This window comes from Gymnoscopelus braueri, assembly GCF_963280865.1.
Source record: "Gymnoscopelus braueri genome assembly, chromosome: 6".
Taxonomy (NCBI): Eukaryota; Metazoa; Chordata; class Actinopteri; order Myctophiformes; family Myctophidae; genus Gymnoscopelus; species Gymnoscopelus braueri.
In genome coordinates, this window is record NC_137607.1 from 37,080,123 (window position 1) to 37,099,929 (window position 19,807).

The 19,807-nt window shown below is 43.1% G+C and overlaps 1 protein-coding gene across 2 annotated transcripts in view; it reads right to left on the reverse strand.

Moving 5' to 3' along the window:
- rxrgb (retinoid X receptor, gamma b) overlaps window positions 1–19,489 on the reverse strand; it is a 49,975-nt gene extending 30,486 nt beyond the window's left edge. The window contains exon 1 of one of the 2 annotated variants that reach the window (XM_080431652.1): window positions 19,336–19,489. In XM_080431652.1, coding sequence (XP_080287778.1) covers window positions 19,336–19,366 — 31 coding nt within the window. In that variant the 5' untranslated portion in view covers window positions 19,367–19,489. Of the gene's footprint in view, window positions 1–8,435; window positions 8,636–19,335 lie in introns of those variants that run through there. The other variant, XM_080431651.1, reaches the window with a different exon arrangement.
- Between the last annotated feature and the right edge of the window lie 318 nt (window positions 19,490–19,807).

Consider the following 19,807-nt stretch of genomic DNA (forward strand, 5'->3'; position numbering starts at 1 on the left):
TGACAGTGGGTTGGTATTGTATTATATTGCATTATACTGTACCGTACTGTGAGTTTTTTTTATTTGCAGGGTTACTGCTGCCTTTACAGTAGTATATACAGTACAGTGTTCTGATCTAGTGGAGGTACAGTGGGGAGTGTAGTAGCACATGGACACAAGTCAGCTGATGGGATTCCTGAAAGTGAATGGCCAGCGAGGTGTGCATGCTTGTGCGGAAGTGTGTGTGTGTGTGTGTGTGTGCGTGTGCGTGTGTGGCAGGAAGCCAACATGTTCAGCGGAGGAAGCTTAAAATCGGCCCGTAGAGGCTCAAGGGCGCTATCCTTGAATGACCCACCCCTCAGGGTCTGTTCTACAGCCATTCTATGTAAATGGGTCTATGCAAAGAAGGCCCTGGAATGCGGGTGACTGACGTTCTGTCAACACCCATGTTTCACAAACAAGAGACGGTCGGGAATGAAGACACAAAATGAAACACTCTTAAGCAAGACAGAGGACCTTGACAGAGAGATAAAAAAAGCAATAATAATAAAAAAATAAAAATAATAATCAAACATCTCACAACTATAAATCTTGTGTCATGCTGTCTGAGAGAGCTGCCATTACAGTGACTACACAGTAAAATCCTCACTGTTAACGTGTCAATTTGTAACTCTCAAGAGTTAAATGAACAGTGATGATTTCACTGTGTACTAAACAGCTCGGCAACAATCTCGGAGAGAAAACAAACTGATAGAGAGGCTCGGGGCACCTTTGACCCCTAACATTGCGTCTCAAAGGTCACCTGTTGCCAAACTCTAGAACCAAGTTCAAAGGAGGATCGTATCTGCAGTCCAGGGTCACCCTGATCAGTCCCAGGGAACGTTGCCAGATAGGGGCTTTCAAACTCTCAGCAATATTTGTAAGTGATTGAAATAATGCCATAAAATGACAGTAGCAGCATTACAATTTGTAAAGAACGACTGCAATTGCCTATTATTGCTCAACACAGTAGCAGAAATGTACAGTAGTTTGTGTTAACAACATTGGAGAGACATATAGGCAACTGCATGAAGACTTCTTCCACAGTACAGACACACAAACCGTGCATAGTAGTATACAGTACGTATATATAATATATCTCTGCTGTTGGGCAGAAACCAGCTAACTCCAAAATGTTCATTTTTCAGGAAATGAAACAACATTTTTTTTTTCAGGAAATGAGGAAAACATTATATTTTTAAAACAAAGCAATACTGCCTCATCAAAGTTGGTATTGTGATTGCATATATTGTCAGATACTTGCATGTGTCATTATATAATCACCACCCAATCCAGCTCAAGTGGAGTTAAGAGGTTTTGTCCATCATAGATAAGAACAGCTGACAATGGATCTCCAAGCTCACAACGCGGGAATTAATGCCCTGATGCTTCATGACACTGCTTATAGGCATACAATAATAAGCAGGACTTTAAATATAAAAAAAATAAAAAGCTGAAAAATGTAGTTTGATTTCTGCCCGACAGCGACGATATGCTATTGTATTTATTTAAATTTTTTCTTTCATAAAATGTCATCTACATATTCTGAGTTGTTCTATATGGCCACTGAATGCAGACAGCATGCTTCAACATGCAGTATATAACGTATATATATATATTTCATTTCCCCAGGACTTATCTGTGCTATCCTTTTAGCCATGTTGCACTCCGTGCTGTTTACATTTTGTGACTAATAAAGTATTCAATAAATTTTTTTATATGCTCCATTTAACTAAATTTTAAGAAGTGCCTTCCAATGCAACGCATTCTCATTGCAAAATCATCACTGACACTTGGTTAACCACCTTAAGCGTTTGAGACGGTCCTGACCATGCGTCAGTGTGTGATGACTTGAGAGTGAAAATGTGTTAATAATAATTAGACTTATTTGATTGCCCAGGGGAAATTAAGTTTTCAGCTTCATCCAGCTGATTGCTGCCCAAGCGGTCAGACTTGAGCTCAGGGGGGTAACAGTTAAGTGTCTTGCTCAGGGACACCTCGACACATTGCCGGGGCTCAAACCTGGGACCTTCTGCTTCTCAGACTCAATTCAGCTATGGCCACCCCCCAATAAATCATTTGACCGATTTCATCCCACGAGGGAAATTCCCTTTTCAGATTCACCCAGCTGAGTGCATCTCAAGTGAGCGTGGGGGGTGCATTTAAGGGTTAATTGTCTTGCTCAGGGACACCTCGACACATTGCAAGGGCCGGGAATCGAACCAGCGACCTTCTGCTTCCCAGGCTGGCTCTCTACCCATTCAGCTGATGGGGTTCCTTAAAGTGTATATGGTCCAATGTTGTCCAATGACGTATGAATGAGTTGTAAGTATAATGTATATAAGGGATAATCAACTACAGTATGAGCGGTTATCAACAAATAAGGCACAATGCAGAGGCTAATTAGCCCCTGACACAAAGCGGAGAAACATTGTGTGGTCCTTATCTTCATCGGCCTTGGAATAACCATCACATTACTACTCCATGCAACTGGGAGCCATAGTAACGACCTAGAAATGAGTACAACACAATCAGTCAGCTGACGACAGTCATGTCTTTTACCAAAATATCAACTCATACATTTTGTGTTCCCCCAAAGGGTTTACATTTATATTGAAATCAATGTTGTTCTTATTGATAGCCTGTAGCTTAAATAACCATTAATACGATAACATTTGTAATATGCATATTCATTTAGAATGACACCGCAGCCATGCAGTTATCTGAAAATAATGCCCTCCTGCCAATTGAGTATTCTCTGTGGCCAACTGGCCATAGTGTGTTATTCTAGTCTTATGCTATATCATATACTGTACATATTCTTTTAAGATTTATATGTGCCATTTTATGCTTTAATTTGGATACGTCAGTGTAGGGAGACAGGAAACCAAGGGCCAAGAGAGAAGAGACAACGTTATGACAAGAGTCAGATTCAAACCTAGGTCCGCATACAAGGAGCATATGGTCTGTGCACTAACTGGCACCCATATGTTTTAGTTTTGAATGGAATTATTGGTACAGCGGTGTCTTTTAGGCCCATGTGAGCTGGGCACCTTATTCAGCCATTCATTAATATAGAGAATATCAGTATATTAAGCTACATACTGTATGTAGTCACTCAACAAGCTCTCTGTGTTCAAGTCGTGTGGCATTCAGTATGGCTACAGTACAGCATAATGTTATGTAATGTTTGCAGACACAGTGAACAAAGGGAATGGAACATGATGAATTTGACTGAAGGTTGTGAAATCATGCTTTGCAAAGCAGACACATTATGACACAAAGAATGCAGGCCAAACTTTTTGAACATGGTGGACCAAAACCACAGCCTTGCATCAGCCAGGCAAAAATCATCAAATGTTTTTTAAATGTATATATATGTTTTTCTCTCTTTATTTTTCATCTGTTTATGAAAGTGTAGAGAGACAGGAAGCAGAAAACAGAGAGGAGGGTTAGACCATAGACATATAAAGGTAGACGCCTCCTTCGGCTCTGAGGTATTGGTATCTCAGGCGCCATTTTCGCGTAGGCAAGCTGTAGGCAAGCTTCCGTGTGTGTCACAGAAGGGGGCGTTCGGTAGGCCAATCAGAGGCAGATGGGGGCGGGACAACTAGATTCTGACAAGTCTTAGAAAAGACGCACTGTGATTGGCCAGTAGTCAACGCGCTGTGAGCGCTGTGATTGGCCAGTAGTCACGCGAAAATGGCGGCCACGATAAGAGTTGCTCCAACGAACTGCAGAGGCCAATGAGGTATCTAGGTTTCTATATCTATGGGTTAGACATTCAACAGAAGTCTCCATCCAGAACCAAACCGGGGAAGCTGCATACAGCCGTGTTGTCGAAGGCGCACCATCCAGTCAGCCTCCACTGACCGGATGGCACACTCCATCACTGACTTAACTCTTTGACTGCCAGAAATAAAACATAATTTGTTAGCCACTGCCAGCGATTTTCAAGTGTTTTCACTAATCTTTGAAAAATCATAGAATATTTATCTCCAGTATGATCGATTCTCCGATCGCTTTAAAAGACGCATTCGAGTCTCGTAGAATCAGGGGAGGGGTTTACGTCGCAAAAAAGCAACATAAACAGAGAAAAAGCTATATCGTTTTTTTTTTCGATCATGTGATTTGCTGCTGTTTTGCTTCTCTGGGAGTCATGTAGTGACTCCCAGGTTAGCGAACAGCGCTATCTAGTGGAAAACCACTGAAAACACAAAATCTCGTCATACTCGTCATTGGCAGGCTGCGCATTAGCAAAATATGACGAGAAATCTCGACATTGGCAGTAACCCTCCTGCCGAACTACAAGTTTGGAGCCACAGTGTCCTTTTGATTTTATATGACAGCCACCGGGTTGAAAAGAAGAGGAATAAACATCAAACCAGAGTCTCTTTAGCCAATTAACCACTTAACCATTTTAACCACAAAACGTTGTCATTTTTTCAAAAGGCTTTTTGTAAAATGTCTCACCTATAACGACATACCCAGAATTGGGACGCCAGGGTTAAAGTGGTTAAATCCCTGATTGTTAATTACAGGGCAGTGCCTGGATGGAGGGCTCCGCCGCATGGTAATTCAATAAGCTCATGTCCCACTAACTAATAATATATCCTGTCTGGAGAGCAGACTAGAAGTGTGTGCGTGAGTGAGTGCGGTGCGGGCGTGTGTGTGGTGGGGAGTGGGCATGGGGATGGGCGTGGTATTAGCGGCAGATTGCTACACAATGACTCCAGCCTACCTCAATATCTATCTGATTACCTCCTACCGAGATGTAAACAAATCCCTAGCATGTGAATTGATCAGCCCATGTGCGTTTTGTGTGTGCGTGTGTGTGGTTCATGTGTGCACGTGTGTTCCTGTGAGTGTTTTTGCATGTATGCATGCATGATCTGCATACATGTGAGTATGATTGTGATCGAGTGAGTGTGTGTGTGTGTGTGTGTGTGTGTGTGTGTGTGTGTGTGTGTGTGTGTGTGTGTGTGTGTGTGTGTGTGTGTGTGTGTGTGTGTGTGTGTGTGTGTGTTGCTGGCAGCACTGGGACAGAGTGACAGAGAGCATAATGCACCCTAAAGCAATCACAGAGACAGCCTGTGGAGCTCATTAGATACAGTGGACATGTAATTAAGAAATCTCTTCACTGCCAGACCAACACACTGGCTGTAAGCCCTCCGCGGACACAAGCACTCTATACTCTCACATATAAATGCGTGCAAAACACACTCTTGCCAACCCGCATTTAAAAGCACAGGGGGGAAAAGAAGAAGAAGAAAAAATACATAAATTATCTCCACGCACACAAACTCACTCACTAGCCTACAAAACACTCATTTATTTGCTAAATGAGGTTGATGTCTGATCAATTGTGTCAGTAAATCCTCTTATCACCGGGTAAGTATCTGCAACTCGGCAGGCCAGCTGTCAAGAAGGTGGGAGGCCGGGGGGAGTGTGTGGTTGGGGGGGGGTGGCACACTAGAGGAGCAGGGGAAGGACAGAGGGTTTGAGCGACGAGGGGGGGAGGGACGGAAGGGGGGAGGGGGGGGGGGGGTACAGTCACACTCCCTCCATGACAGCTTCCCTCTGCAAAGCTCACATGATCACACACTCCTAATCTCTTCTGTTGGCTGAGAACATTAGATCATAAAAGCCCCTTGTGTCCTCTGTCCTGTATATCTCAGCCATGATTGAAGAGATAAAACAAAAACAAAAAGAAGGATTTTACAGAGGAAAAAAATATATACAAAGAAAGAAAAGCAGGGATGTTTTCCGCTGTCAGACACATCCACAACAAACCATTCTGGGACACTTTCAGAGCTGCTGTTCCTATTTTGTCTTCTGAAGAGAGAGAGAGCCGGAACGAATAAGGATAGAATTGTCCCTCCGCCATGCTAGTTAAGACTAATCAGTGGAAACAGATTGCCGCATGCCATAGACGGAGCATTTGTGCGGTGTCCTTCCCCTTGTGCAAAAACAAATGGCAGTAAAAGGGAAGGTGTTTCTCCCGGCCGTGACCGTCGCATACAAACTTCCCACAAGGTTCAAAGCAAGTGAACCTCACTGACCCTACACTCTGCCCTGCAATAAACCCACAGACTTACCCTGAAGAGAAGTTCAGCATTTTACAACCTCTCTCTCTCTTGCCCCTTGTTCTCCCTTTTCTCTCTGACCTTTCTCTCTCTCTTACCCTCTTGCTCTGCTTCTCCGTCTGTCTCGCTCTCTCTCTCTTTCTTTCTCAATGTCTCTTCTATCTATAAGTCAGTTTCGCAAGCAGTGGTTTCCTAAACATGAAGAGGAAGCCGTGATGACATATTCCCATATGTAGGGCAGAATTGTCATTTCCTCACATCCCAACACGCGCGGCGCGCATGAGCAGGAGATTTCTCTCATTGTAAAGAGCAGATGATAGATGAGCAGGCGGAGGAGGGCGACAGACAGGAGATAATGGATGTGTTTTTTTCCTTGTTTTTTTTAGAAGAGAGGGAGACAGATAATGTTTTAAGCTCAAACATCAACAGCAGCAGATCTGGACAGACCCGACCAAGCGATTCCAATCACACTGAACAGATAGAACAGACTGACCAAGCCGTTCTGGAAACACAAACAAACAGTGTGTGTGTGGGGGGGGGGGGGGGGGGGGGTATTTCTAAAACAAACCAAGGCTCAAACCCGTGATCTTTTGAGGCTAAACCCCTCTCTAAGTTCCTAGAAGTTGTCTGTCGCCATTCTGGGTACAACAGGCCAGGGGGGATGCAAGGGGGCGGGGAGGTGACGATGCATTCCTGCTCCTCCGTTGCTGCCCAGGAAGCAGCCCCCCACCCCCCCCCCCCCAATCAATCCAATGGCCATGTACATTTTGGCGCGCGCGCACACACACACACACACACACACACACACACACACACACACACACACACACACACACACACACACACACACACACACACACACACACACACACACACACACACACACACACACACACACACACACACACACACACACACACACACACACCAGACTCAAAACACATCGGGAACACACTAATCCATTGGGTAAGCCAGAGACTTTGACTAGCCTGACCTGACCTGAGACTCTGACCACATCCTAGCAGGACGCCGGCCCACATGCACAGCACAATCCTGACAGTTAATTCAACTCGAGATATCCCTGAGTGAAAAGAAATGTACAGAACATGCAGATCATCTCACAGTACATGGATTAGCCTAAAGGCAGTGGTACGAGAGGGCTAGATTTAGACGTTTCCTGGGAGATTTTCTGATGTCATCATCTCCATCCTCCGCAGTCAGTTCAAACCAGGTCTCCAGAACGCACTCAACGTTGTTTTTCTTTTACTGATTTTCAGCAGTGAGCAATTATCTCTTGCTTTGAACAGGGATGTCACTTACTTTGCTCAAGGACAGTAGAGAAAATAATTCTATTCCCCACGCAGATACGCAAATGCGCATGCATGCACACGCACACTCACACGCGCGCGCAACATATGCACATTGCACACACTCAGTGAGGCTAGGCAATGGCTGTCTACAATTTGTGTGTATTAGTGTGCACACCAACACCTCCCACACCTCTTCAAAAACAGGAAGGAAAAACAATTCAATGGAGGCAGGGGTTTGATGGGAGGCTGCAGAGTGACAGACAGCAGACACAAACAGAGTCAGAGGAGAGAATGGGGGGAGCAGAGGATAATGGGAAGGGAGAGGTGTTGAGAGACAGATCAGGAGATATGGAGGAGAGGAGATGAGACGGATGAAAAGTGGAAAGCTCTCCTGACGAACTGCCTCACCTTACTGACCACCTGACCCCTTGTGGGCTGTCAGTGACTCAACCGCATGTTTTGACAGAGAAGCCAGTAGCAAGCCCGCAGTAGAAGTCACTGCAGCAAGTACAAATATATTGCAGCTCATGAACTATTTTCCTGCATTTGAACGAACTGCTTAAGATTTTCAGGGTATAGCTATTTCAGAGCTTAAGGGGTTTGCTAAGTGCCTTAGTGCCTATTTACATTCCTGAATAAAATATATCAAAGAGATACACCAGTAGAGTTAGAGAAAAACTCGCTGTGGCCCTAGGGATTTTTTCCCCCTCCTAAGGACAGAAATAAAAATAACCACTTGAGAGGGTTTTACGTGGCTTCAGAGGCTTTAAAGAAATGCATTTGTACCTTTTCTGGCATAATATGAGCAAGCATTGGGTTTCTCAATACCACAAAATCTCAGCAGCGGTTGCAATGGAGGATCAGACAGTCACATCCTCCTATAGTACAATCAGCTTCAGCTGCCTTCAGACTGAATCCAATCCCTGATTTGTGTCAGTTCTCTGGGGAGCAGAGACACAAACAGACACACGGAGAAACGGAAAGACAACACACGCACTCAAGACAAACCCTGACTACTCACAGTGGCCATAATAACCCGACTCCCTCTCAGGGCTTCCTTCAGACACAGGCGAAGCTGTGGCATGCCACATGCCTCTGGGTGCAGGTGGGGGACCGGGGAGGCTGCCAACTACTCACAACTGGGAGACGGGACTCTTGCCTTGGCCTGGTGACAAAGTGAAATTGCACGCCATGCGGAGACCCCTGGACGTCCACCCTGTAAGCCAGCGACCAGAACAGACATGCAGGACAGAACATGGACAGAGCGAGCTGGAAGGGGGCGGGGTACGGAGGGGAAGAGGTGGAGCCACGCCACGCCCACGCCTGCCTCGTTTATGGGATTACCCAGATTATCCTCCTCCGGCAATCAATCCCACAGGAACCACTTGCTGCCCGGCAGCCGCACAGATCAGCACCTCTCCTGTCCACCCGCTCCCCCCCTCTCTTTCTTTCACGCTGGGTGTTGGTAAAACTATCTGCACAGAGACACATGTTGTGGTGGCAGACCCGGGTGTTTGTCATGGGGGGGGGGGGGTTGGCAGTATGGACTGGAGGGGAGACAGGGTGGGTGGGTTGGGATGACACTTAAGAATACAGTAAGATCAGTAGTGTCCAGTTACTCTCTTAAAAGGGTTCACGGCTGCAGAGCATGAGAAGAGGAAGACAACACGAAGGGGTCTGGGAGAGACAGGGATCTTACTGTGGACTATGGAGTATGTGATAGGCTTTTTACAAGATAAAAGGAGAGGCATGGACTAGCCAGAGGCAATTTTTTTTATTTCCTCTCTATTCTACCTATCTGCAATTCCCTGATATGAAAGAAAGTAATTGGGTATGCCCTGCATACATGCTTATTAGTGCTTAACTGATATGCTGAACACTGCCTACATATGCATTATGTCACTTTGTGCCTTAAAGCTAAAACAGTGCAACACATTGTCAGTGTGTTTATGCATTTGTGTGTTTTCTGTGTGTGTGTGTGTTTGTGTGTGTTTAAAAAGCCTAGCATTCCAGGAAGTGCGGAACTGTCTATTTCAATGCCCTGGGATGGTTAAGCAAACACGTACCGTAGCAAAGTAAAATCCAGAGCCAAAGAGTCCAAAAATACACTCTAAAGGCAATGGGGGAACAATACATGACAAACCATCAAGCAAACTAAATAAAGCACAACACCGACCCTGGGGTACATTTATACTAAGCTGACCTTTATTAATAGTTTTACATTATCGGTCAAGGTCTTCATGATACTAACGGTGTGCTGGCACACATGAGTGACGTGGGATTTTCTGACAACCACACATTATTATAGCATATAATATAACTATACAAAAGGTTACACATTGTCTTATTGACTATATCAGTACTTTGAGCACACTCATTTCCCAATACAGAGCAAATTCTACTAACTAATATAATACAAATATATATATCATTTTTTTATTTGATTTATTAAGACGTCAAAAATGAAAAACACATGCTATGTTTATCAGAGGAACGTCAAGGTTATAAACACAACAATGTTTGGCATTGGTAAATAAAAATAAAGATTTACAGGGTGATGATAGTGATGACACGTGTTAAAGGAGAATTCCGGACAAATTAAGTGTTATCTTTGATGTCTCGTTACTCACCTACCGATGTGAAAAGTAGCGTTCTTTTTTTTCATATATTCCCCTGTCGTCATTTTTTAAACACCCTCCGTTGTTATAATGGGAGCCGCTGGGTTAGTGAAGTTCGTCTATTATAACCGACGCAAAGTTGTTTTTTTCACTACTAGTATTCATAGTAGAGTCTCATGATAGTCAAACATGCGTTGAAACTATCTGCGAGGCTGCCGTCAATGGCGAACGATTTAACACTGGTTGCTTGTTTCCAGATTCTGGCAACACGAGTTGCCAGGTTCTGGAAGAAACAAGCAACCAGTGTTAAATCGTTCGCCATTAACGGCAGGCTCGCAGGAATTTTCAGCGCATGTTTGACTATCATGAGACTCTACAATGAATCGTAGTAGAGAAAAAAATAACATTGCATCGGTTATAATAGACGAACTTCACTAACCCAGCGGCTCCCATTATAACAACGGAGGGTGTTTAAAAAATGACGACAGGGGAATATATGAAAAAAAAGAACGCTACTTTTCACATCGGTAGGTGAGTAACGAGACATCAAAGATAACACTTAATTTGTCCGGAATTCTCCTTTAAGGCGATGTTGTTGCACGGATATGAATACAGGTGTGCCTTGGGCACAAAAGGAAAAACCACTTGAAAACCACTTCATTAAAGAAGCTAAGAAGATCCAAAGAAAAGTAAGATCTAGTTACAGAGCACTTGCTGTAGTGGTGAATGAAGTAGAATTTGTTCTCGGCTATGAGAGCTTATATCATGGTATCTGTGTTGACCACTTAATAATAATGATAATGTAGAGTAAACCTTATTAATCCCACGGGGGAAATTCAGTTTCAGCTTCACCCAGCTGATGGCTGCTCAGGTGGTCATATTGAGCGCTTGCGGGGGGGAGCAGTTAGGAGTTAAGCATCTTGCTCATAGACACCTCGAAACATAGCAGATAGAAATAGAATAGAAATCTAACCTGGGACCTTCTTTTTCCCAGGCGGCATCTCTACCCATTCAGCTATGCCTACCCTAGCTTGCTTAAAAAGCGAAAGGAAATGCAATCTGAATCTACACACATGATCAAAATGGCCATTTAGTTAACTCAGATTCTGAATCTGATTACTGTGAAATATTGCTTTAAAACTAGGTGCGCTTTCACTTGTAGGCGGGTAGCATGTTACTTTACATATATGACTAGACACGGTTTCTTGTGCTGTGCACCTGCAAGGGACTATATCATATGTCTATACAGCACTTGTGGAGCTTGAAGGATAGCCATCTGAAACCAGATCTCTCCACTGACAGTAACCTGGCAAGAGCCCACAGGAGCGCAACACAAGCGGAGGAGAAAGACTGGGAAGGATAAAGCCTAATTTATATTTCGTAGTACAAAGTATAAATTACCAAAAAAGAGTGTATTTTTTGCGAAAGAGTGCATTTTTTGCAATACGACACCCTCACGCAATGGAATATAAATTTAATTTAAGAGGACCTCGTCAATCATTCAGGCCCAACAAATCCCTCGGAGAGCATCTAAAATAATAAAGACCTCCTTGAATTTATGCTGTGTTATATAAAAGTGTATCATGGCCCACATAAAACCCACCAAATTAACCCTGGTGGTATCCATAATTAGACATTATAGATAGTACATGAGGTACATGCATGCACACGTAGATTGAGCTTACATAATGTAGCACAGGGATATGAGTAAAACCACATGTTCACTGTCTTATCTTTAAAGGTTCATGTCTGCAATGATCCAGTCCACAGTTTGTAATCCTTATATCAACAGGTATCTACTTTGTTTGGTTTTGCTGAGGGATGGAGCTGTAACGGTGTTATATTAAGTGACACAATAGCTAACTTTTATGTTATACCCAGGATTCAAACCTGGGTCCCCCGGACTCATCGAAGAGGTAGTACTCACTTGGCCGGGAGAGATGTTGCGCTTATGAGCTATAGGCAGTACTATTTGTCAACCATTAGGTGTCCTTTAAGGAGACAATTTCCAACCATTGCAGATGTGATAGTTATTGTATTAACATACTCTACCATGCAGATTAGTGATAACTAATTATACATTCAAATACATTTCGGATTGCAGCTTCTTGTGACTGCAAATATGTTTTGTTTTTTTAAAGGCCAGAATGTAACGCAGTGATAAATCAGCACATGACCCAGTAAATATTGTTCCTCTAATTATTTTTCCCCCCTCCCTCTATCTCCTCGTTGTTTTGCTAGCGGTTATGTACTGGACAATGAATGTGATTTTTGGCAGTGTGGCCAATGACATTGACAGGAAGGAAGACTGAAACATGTGACATCTTATGTCTGTTGGACATTTTCAAGGACTAGAACATTCAGTGAGAGGAGAAAGCCTGAAAATAACAGAAATGAAAGAAAACCGCAGAAGAAAACATGTTTTTTCTTCTCTTTTCTGTGAGGCTAGATTGCATTAACTTGCATGTATCTGTGAGTGGGTACTCGCACTTGTTTGTCTGTGTTATAGAACTAGTACACTGATTATGGCACTCAGCTCTCAAAATAGCCAAGCGAGGCTTACAACATGTTCTTGTCGATGGATAGGAGATTTAATGAGACCCAATGAACTTGGCTGATTCCTGTTGCTAGCATTTGTGCTCCTGTGGGGCACAGTTTGTGGTTAGATACTGTAGCCCTGAAACCAGAATGCTAGACGCTACTTGGGATGATCACGCTTGCTCCTCTGTTTAGCCACATATCTTCTTTCATCACTTGCATATCTATTAATCACATTAATGAGTTTGCTGGTTATACTAACCGGGCAGTTTTTTTTTTATCACATCAGTGCACACTCTAGGGGGTGTTATCTCTTTAAATTGCAATGTATGTACGTATTAACTAAACCTGTCTAGGTTAAAAGCATGGAAATGGCATGAAAGTTTTAAGGGTAAAGAATATTGTCTTTCCCTATGATATGTCGTAGCAGTGGTAGCTGTGGTGGGTTTTTAGTTTAGTTCCTCATAGGAGCTGCTCTCACTGCACTTTTGGTCCTGGTGCAAGTTGCAACACTAAAAACTGTTCTCACTGGAATATATTGCAAAAAGCTCAATTACTAAACACTGGCCCATAGTTTTGTGACAGAAAAAAAAAAGTCCAGCACTGGTTATGGTGTTCTTTCTTTCTGTGGTGACTTGTCATTGCTGACTTATTATAGAGGAAAGACTGGGATTTCATTTCATGTATGTATGTAATTTCAGTGGAATGGGCAGCAATGCGTGCTTAGTAAATGGAAAATCATACTTGAGTGATGCACTCATGTGTAGCATGTTGTTATCGCTTAATAAGCAAAGCAAGGGATATATATGCATCTCAAGCACAAACATAGCTACAGTCGGGCCTTGCTAGGTTCTCTGCTTGATTAAAGCAGGAATTTAATCAAACTTTGACCTTATTCGCTAATGACTAATTACTGACAATTAGCCTGCAGAATGGCCTTCTTACGCCCACTCTTTCCCTTATTTCTGTATAGAATGCATGGTTACACATAAACACGCCTACACGAGTATACATACAAAAACACAGACATGCTTCAACAAAACTATATCCACACACACTAAGTATCCACCAAACACATCAACAGATACACACACTCCCACAGATGTGCCCAATAATAAACCTATTGTGTGTGCATTGTGTGCTAATATACTTGCCAATGCAGAGGCAATGCTCAAACTATAGAATCCTTGAGCAAATACCAGTTGAGTGCCCCACCTCTCTACCTGTGTGGTTTACTTAACTTTACAAGGGTGGGTGGGGAATGTTCTATACAGGGAGAGCCAGTTGGAGAGCAGGCTTAATACTGGCTGGGTTTCATAGTATGCATAGCCAAATGGTCCCCCCTCCACATTCCTTTAGTCACATGATCTTGTGGTCACATTTTATTTTCCACCAGTCTATGTAATACATAGGAAGACCATATTAGAAACTAGAGTTTGGCTGCGACTGTGAGAGGGTGTGTCCCTGTCCGTGTGTGCGTGTGCGTGTGCGTGTGCGTGTGTGTGTGTGTGTGTGTGTGTGTGTGTGTGTGTGTGTGTGTGTGTGTCTGTGTGTGTGTGTGTGTGTGTGTGTGTGTGTGTGTGTGTGTGTGAGAGACTGTGAGTGTGCACACACGAAATTGGGACACAGTTACTCAAAGACGCAAACGTTGCCCCTTCCCGGATTGTTGAAGTGCTGACTATGGAAAGCAGAACTAAAAACAAAATTGCTGTATATGCTCATATAGCCTCGATAATACAAATAACCTTTTATAAATATAAATGTTTCAGCAAAATAGAATGCCTTCATCGGGTAATGGCACAGTTCCTCAAACACAAAGCAGAAGAGGCTCTGAACCCTGGCAAGTGATGAGACCAGAGTAGCTTTGGTCCAGTGCGTTATGCTTGTGCCTCCTGTTGACAGCCCACAGAGAATTTCTCACTCGTCTGTACAGTGTACTCTAGTGTAATATATTGTGTAATTTATTTTCGCTAATAACTAATGGGGTCAACATGTTTTTCAAGTGAGGAAAGACTGTTCTCCATGGTAGAAATGGACTCCGTTCTCCACTCTTTGTCTATAAAGAGCATTTTAACCCAAAAGATTTACCAATTTCACAATTGGTTAACTTTACTTTATTTGCACATGGACCGGATTTCATGTGGAATGAAAAGAAAAACACAACAATCTGTATTAAATTATGACATTTTGAAAAAAATAATAATAATCTACAGTGAGTAAAAATAAATACATATAATATAACCATTATAATAAATAAATAAAGACATGAACATTCCAAAGAAGAAACAAATCCAGCGAATGTGCAAGTGTACGCAAAGTTCGACTGCAGACCATTGTCATCGTGGAGAAGAGTAACGTGGGCTGTTAACATTGCCTTTGAGGCACAGCCCCAACTAAGGCACTGGACCTGATCTAAGACCAGTGCTACCACGATGACCTTTCTCTACCCCCCGTCCCCTGTCTCATCCTTTCTTTTTCTCCATTCACACACCATTGTGCTTGTCTTATAGGAAGTACCTTGCAGATCTGCGAGCTAAGTGACTTCCCTCTCCTCACTAAAGAGCAGCAAAGTGGGTGTTCACCACTCGGATAAAAAAAAACCGCAACAACAAAAAAAAAATGCTGATTCTGCGAAAAGCCCGGAACGTGCCTGCATTAAAACATGCAGAATCATACGACATTGGGAGAATCTGAATGAGTAATGGAAAGAGTGAATCTATGAGAGTGGACTGCGAAACGATCCACACGTGATACCACCAGGCGTCCTCTTTTTGCCCGGATGCTGCTGCTGACTTCACACTGCTTTGCCTTGGCTGCAGGCTCCCTGCACCACATGATGCCACACATTCTGAGCGTTAGCATCCTCATAATTGCAACAATCATTCTTGTCAAAGCAAAGGCAAATGTCTACAGCTGAGATTACATTTTCTTTTCTTTTTTGATCAATCTTTTTCATTTTCTCCTTTTCAGTCATTATGCCAATCCCCCCCCGTGTGTATAGTCCCTGTCACTGCCAACCCCTACTGTTTGTTCAAGGGAGGGTGTAGACAACCACATGTCTCCTCCGATACACATGGAGTCACCAGCCGCTTCTTTTCACCTGACAGCGAGGGAGTTTCACAGAGAGGGCGTAGCGCACGCAAAGGAACACGCTATCCCTCTCGGCTCTGCTACCTGCTGAACAGACGCCCCAACTAACCTGTAGGAGTTGCTAGTGCAGCGACAGAGAACATCCTCCCCTGCTGGCTTCCCACCCGCGAACCCGGCACCGTGTACAAATTGAACCCCAGTGTCCAAAACAGTGGTGGGCAGCACTTTATCCCTGCGCCACCCGGACGTCCTGAGATGACATTTTCATATATTATGTCTTTTCTGGGTTGGTGCAGTACAAAGTGGGGTCCGGGGACCCCGAGGGGTCCTTGAAGGGGTTCCCCAGCAAAATGTGTAAATACAGCATCACAATCATTTTAACGCCATTATCCATAAAAACAGCAGATATACAAGCTCACCGCACGTCATATATATATATATATATATATATATATATATATATATACATATATACATATATACATATATATGGCATGAAAATGTTTGAGAACCACTGCACAGCTTCTTGATGCTGAGCTCTGCAATAAATCATGGCTGTAGGCTTAAATGTAGTCCAAGACATGTTAATAGTCTCCGTTTGGAGTCATCTTTTAAAAGTTATATGCTTTTAATAAGCTCAGTGGTTTTACCACAACAAGGTTCATATATCTGCGGTCTTGCGTTCATTCTTGTGACACAGACACGCAGTCTTAACCCCAGCAGCCCTATTCTGGGAGGAACATTCGGCAAAAGCAGCAGATCTACAAGCTCATAACAAGTCGCAATGCAGAACGTTGTGAGCTTGTAGATCGGCTATTTCTGGCAAAGAGATTTGACGTAGAGACCGGAAAAAGCGGTGCCAAGTACAGTTGCAACTCAGGTCAATTTTACTGAGAATAGAGGGCTTAGGTTAAATGAGCCCTAATGATGTGCATGTTTTGTCATGGACAGACGCAGGCAGAGAGGAGAAATCTGTAGCCCAAGGGGCTTCTTATGCAAACTCATGTGCTCACACTCTATGCTCTCCTATCCAGATGTCTCTCCCATTCCCCTTGGAGACCCACATTCATCATTATTTTCAAACCCTCAAATTGGTACAGACATTTCTGTGATAACAACATTACATTTGACACAGTTGTGTCTTCAACAGTTTTTTTTAAAAAGGCGCAGTAAGTGATTTTTGTTGTTGTTAAATAAGTGTTCAATATCTCTAAATTCTGATAGCAGCCATTGCTATAGTGTATTTGTTCAGTAACAGGGGTCTCCTTGTCTCTTGTTTTCAGGTTGGGATACCAATTGTATCCAATCGGGAGAGACAAATCATGCAGGATACAGCATAAACTAGTGCAATTGGAAGAGATGACGCAGATAAGTGAGCAGACAAATTTTTTACTCTAACACTATAATTGAAGCTGATAAATGGGTACTCATTCCTGATTGGCTGAAATTGGCAACCCACATGAACATTTATTTTCTGTGTATGTAGTAAAGAGCTGGAAAGGCGTGGAGACCCCTGTTATTGAACAAACCCTCTATAACAATGATTGCTATCACAATATAGAGCTTTAACAAAAAAAATAAATTAAATAAACGTTTTGTTTTGACCAAAATAAATGGTTGTCTCTTGTCTTTCTGAATTCATCTCACACACACACACACACACACACACACACACACACACACACACACACACACACACACACACACACACACACACACACACACACACACACACACACACACACACACACACTGCAGAGGGGTTTATAATCTCATGCTATATTCGTGGTGCAGTGGTTTGGCAATGAATGTATCATTCAAGGAGAGAAGAAAACATCACATGATAAATGATGCATGTAGTGTGTGACTCGCTGGAGCTCAAAGAGCCCAGGGCTCCAACTTCCCGGCACACAGAATAGCAGATTGAAGGGTTTGCAAAAACCGGCAAAGCAAGTCTATTCTTCACAGTACTAGGCTATATACGATACATGTATATACTGTAGATCAGGGGTCTTCAACGTTTTTCAGGCCAAGGACCCGCTAGCTGAGAGAGAGATGAAGAAGGGACCCCCTCTATATTGTATAAAATTGTGTTTAGGATTAAACTTTTTTTTTTAAATTGCTCTTTTTTCCCTCTACACCTATATCTCTTTGCCAAAAATAGCCGATCTACAAGCTGTAGATCTGCTATTTTTGGCCTAAGTTCTCCTCAGAAAAGGGATGATAGGGTTCAAGTGATTCATGTAAAAAAAAAAAAAAATCGTATCACACAAAGGTTTGGCGGCCCCCTATAGTAGCCTAACTCTGAGGACCCCTTAGGGGTCCCGGACCCCCTGTTGAAGGCCCCTGCTGTAGATAACTGCAAAGTCAAGGTATGTTATGTAGGCCTACGATGTGTTCCATTTACTTCACTTATTGAAAGATCTAGAGATCTAGGGGGGAAAAACAAAAACATAAATCTTACTCTATTACCGAATCTAATCTGGTTCAAGTGCAGAGTCACAGATGTGAGCTTTTATTGCCAGTCCACAGCAAAACGTCAAAGCCATCCACCAGGTTATGGGACAGCACACAGTGTTGCCATGTCGGCTTACTATAAGCAACTTTGGACTTCTTTTTCTGTAAAGTTGCTTGTAAATATTGGTGGTTGCGGTTTGTTGGGGTTTGTTTCTGAAGTGTATTAGCTTATTTAGGCTTGCTTACACATTTTGTGATTATTATTTAAACCAGTGGTTCTCAAATATGTTCATGGAAATGTTTTGTGCCAGGGAGAATTTGTGTTAGAATGTTTCAAAAAAGAATATTCCAAATATTCCACATTTTATTGCAAGACTTTTTGAAATGCATACAGTTTTTAAGTGCTCAAGTGGCCAACAAGCTGTTTCTTTTGGGCTTGTTTTCCTAGACCTGGTTGCTTATTTCTCTCACACAATATGGCAACACTGACAGCACAGAACAGCACCGTTCCCGTACATGCTGTGTCTAGTATCTCCACACGAGAACTTTGTTTTAAAAAAAAGGTACACAAAATCCCCACTCTTTGGGCCGGATCACAGGCCTATATAGCTAGCACCCTTCTCGGTCAAGTGACCCATTCCATCCAGACACAATAAATTGTGTTTCTGTCTCAAACAGTTTAGCGAGAGACGCGCGACGAGCGCCATAAATTACATAAGCGCAATTAAAGTGCCAACCTCTGACCCCCGTGGCCCGAAACGCACAGCCAAGATCACCTGACTGTTGCATTGGTCTCTCAGTGTGAGTGTGTGTGTGAATAGTAGACACACAACTGCAAAGCCATGTGTGTTTAACTGAGAATAAAACATTAACGTGACCACCACAGACACACACCACACAGGACTGTACAATCGGCAATTTATATGTCAGCGGACGCTTTCAACACTTATACTTGTTATGCTGATGATACTTCGGGGAGGAAAGCAAAAGACGCCATGGATTTGGAACAGAATGCAACGCTCTTTTTAAAAAAAATCCAGTCATAACCCAAATCACACGAAACAACTTGGTGGTGGGGCGTATTATACGCCCCACCACCAAGTTGTTTCGTGTGATTTGGGTTATGATTTTTTTTTTTTTTTGTAGAGCGTTGCATATATTACAGGTTTAGTCAATGCGGCTGGAAATCAATCAACCACTCGGGGGAGATTTACTTACTGAGGTGTAAATAGGGATCATTGCTGTCCATGCTGTTGTGTCAGTTTGTTGCTCCGTTTTTTCCCGACAGTTTTAGTGCCGCTCCTGCTCCGTCACATACAGCAGCATCCCGGAGAATTCCACTCTATCCACTCCCTACCCAAGCGGTGAGAGACTCAACTCTCTCCACTAGGTCTCTCCGTGCGGTCTGCATCCCATGGCCCCGAGGTACGGCCACGCTGTGATTGGCTGGGTTTGTTGGTTGTCACGGCAACCGCGGCTGATATGATTGACACGGCGTGTAGTAAATAATCATAGACGGCTGACACAGGGAAGGAGGGAAGTATGACAGTTTTGGTCATGAATATCAACACATCAAATATTTTGTAGCGGAAATGTTGTTCAAATATGTGATGCTGTTCTGTGGGCAGTAATTCAATTACAATGTAATAATTACAATGTAATTGCAATGTCATTATAATAAAATAAAAAC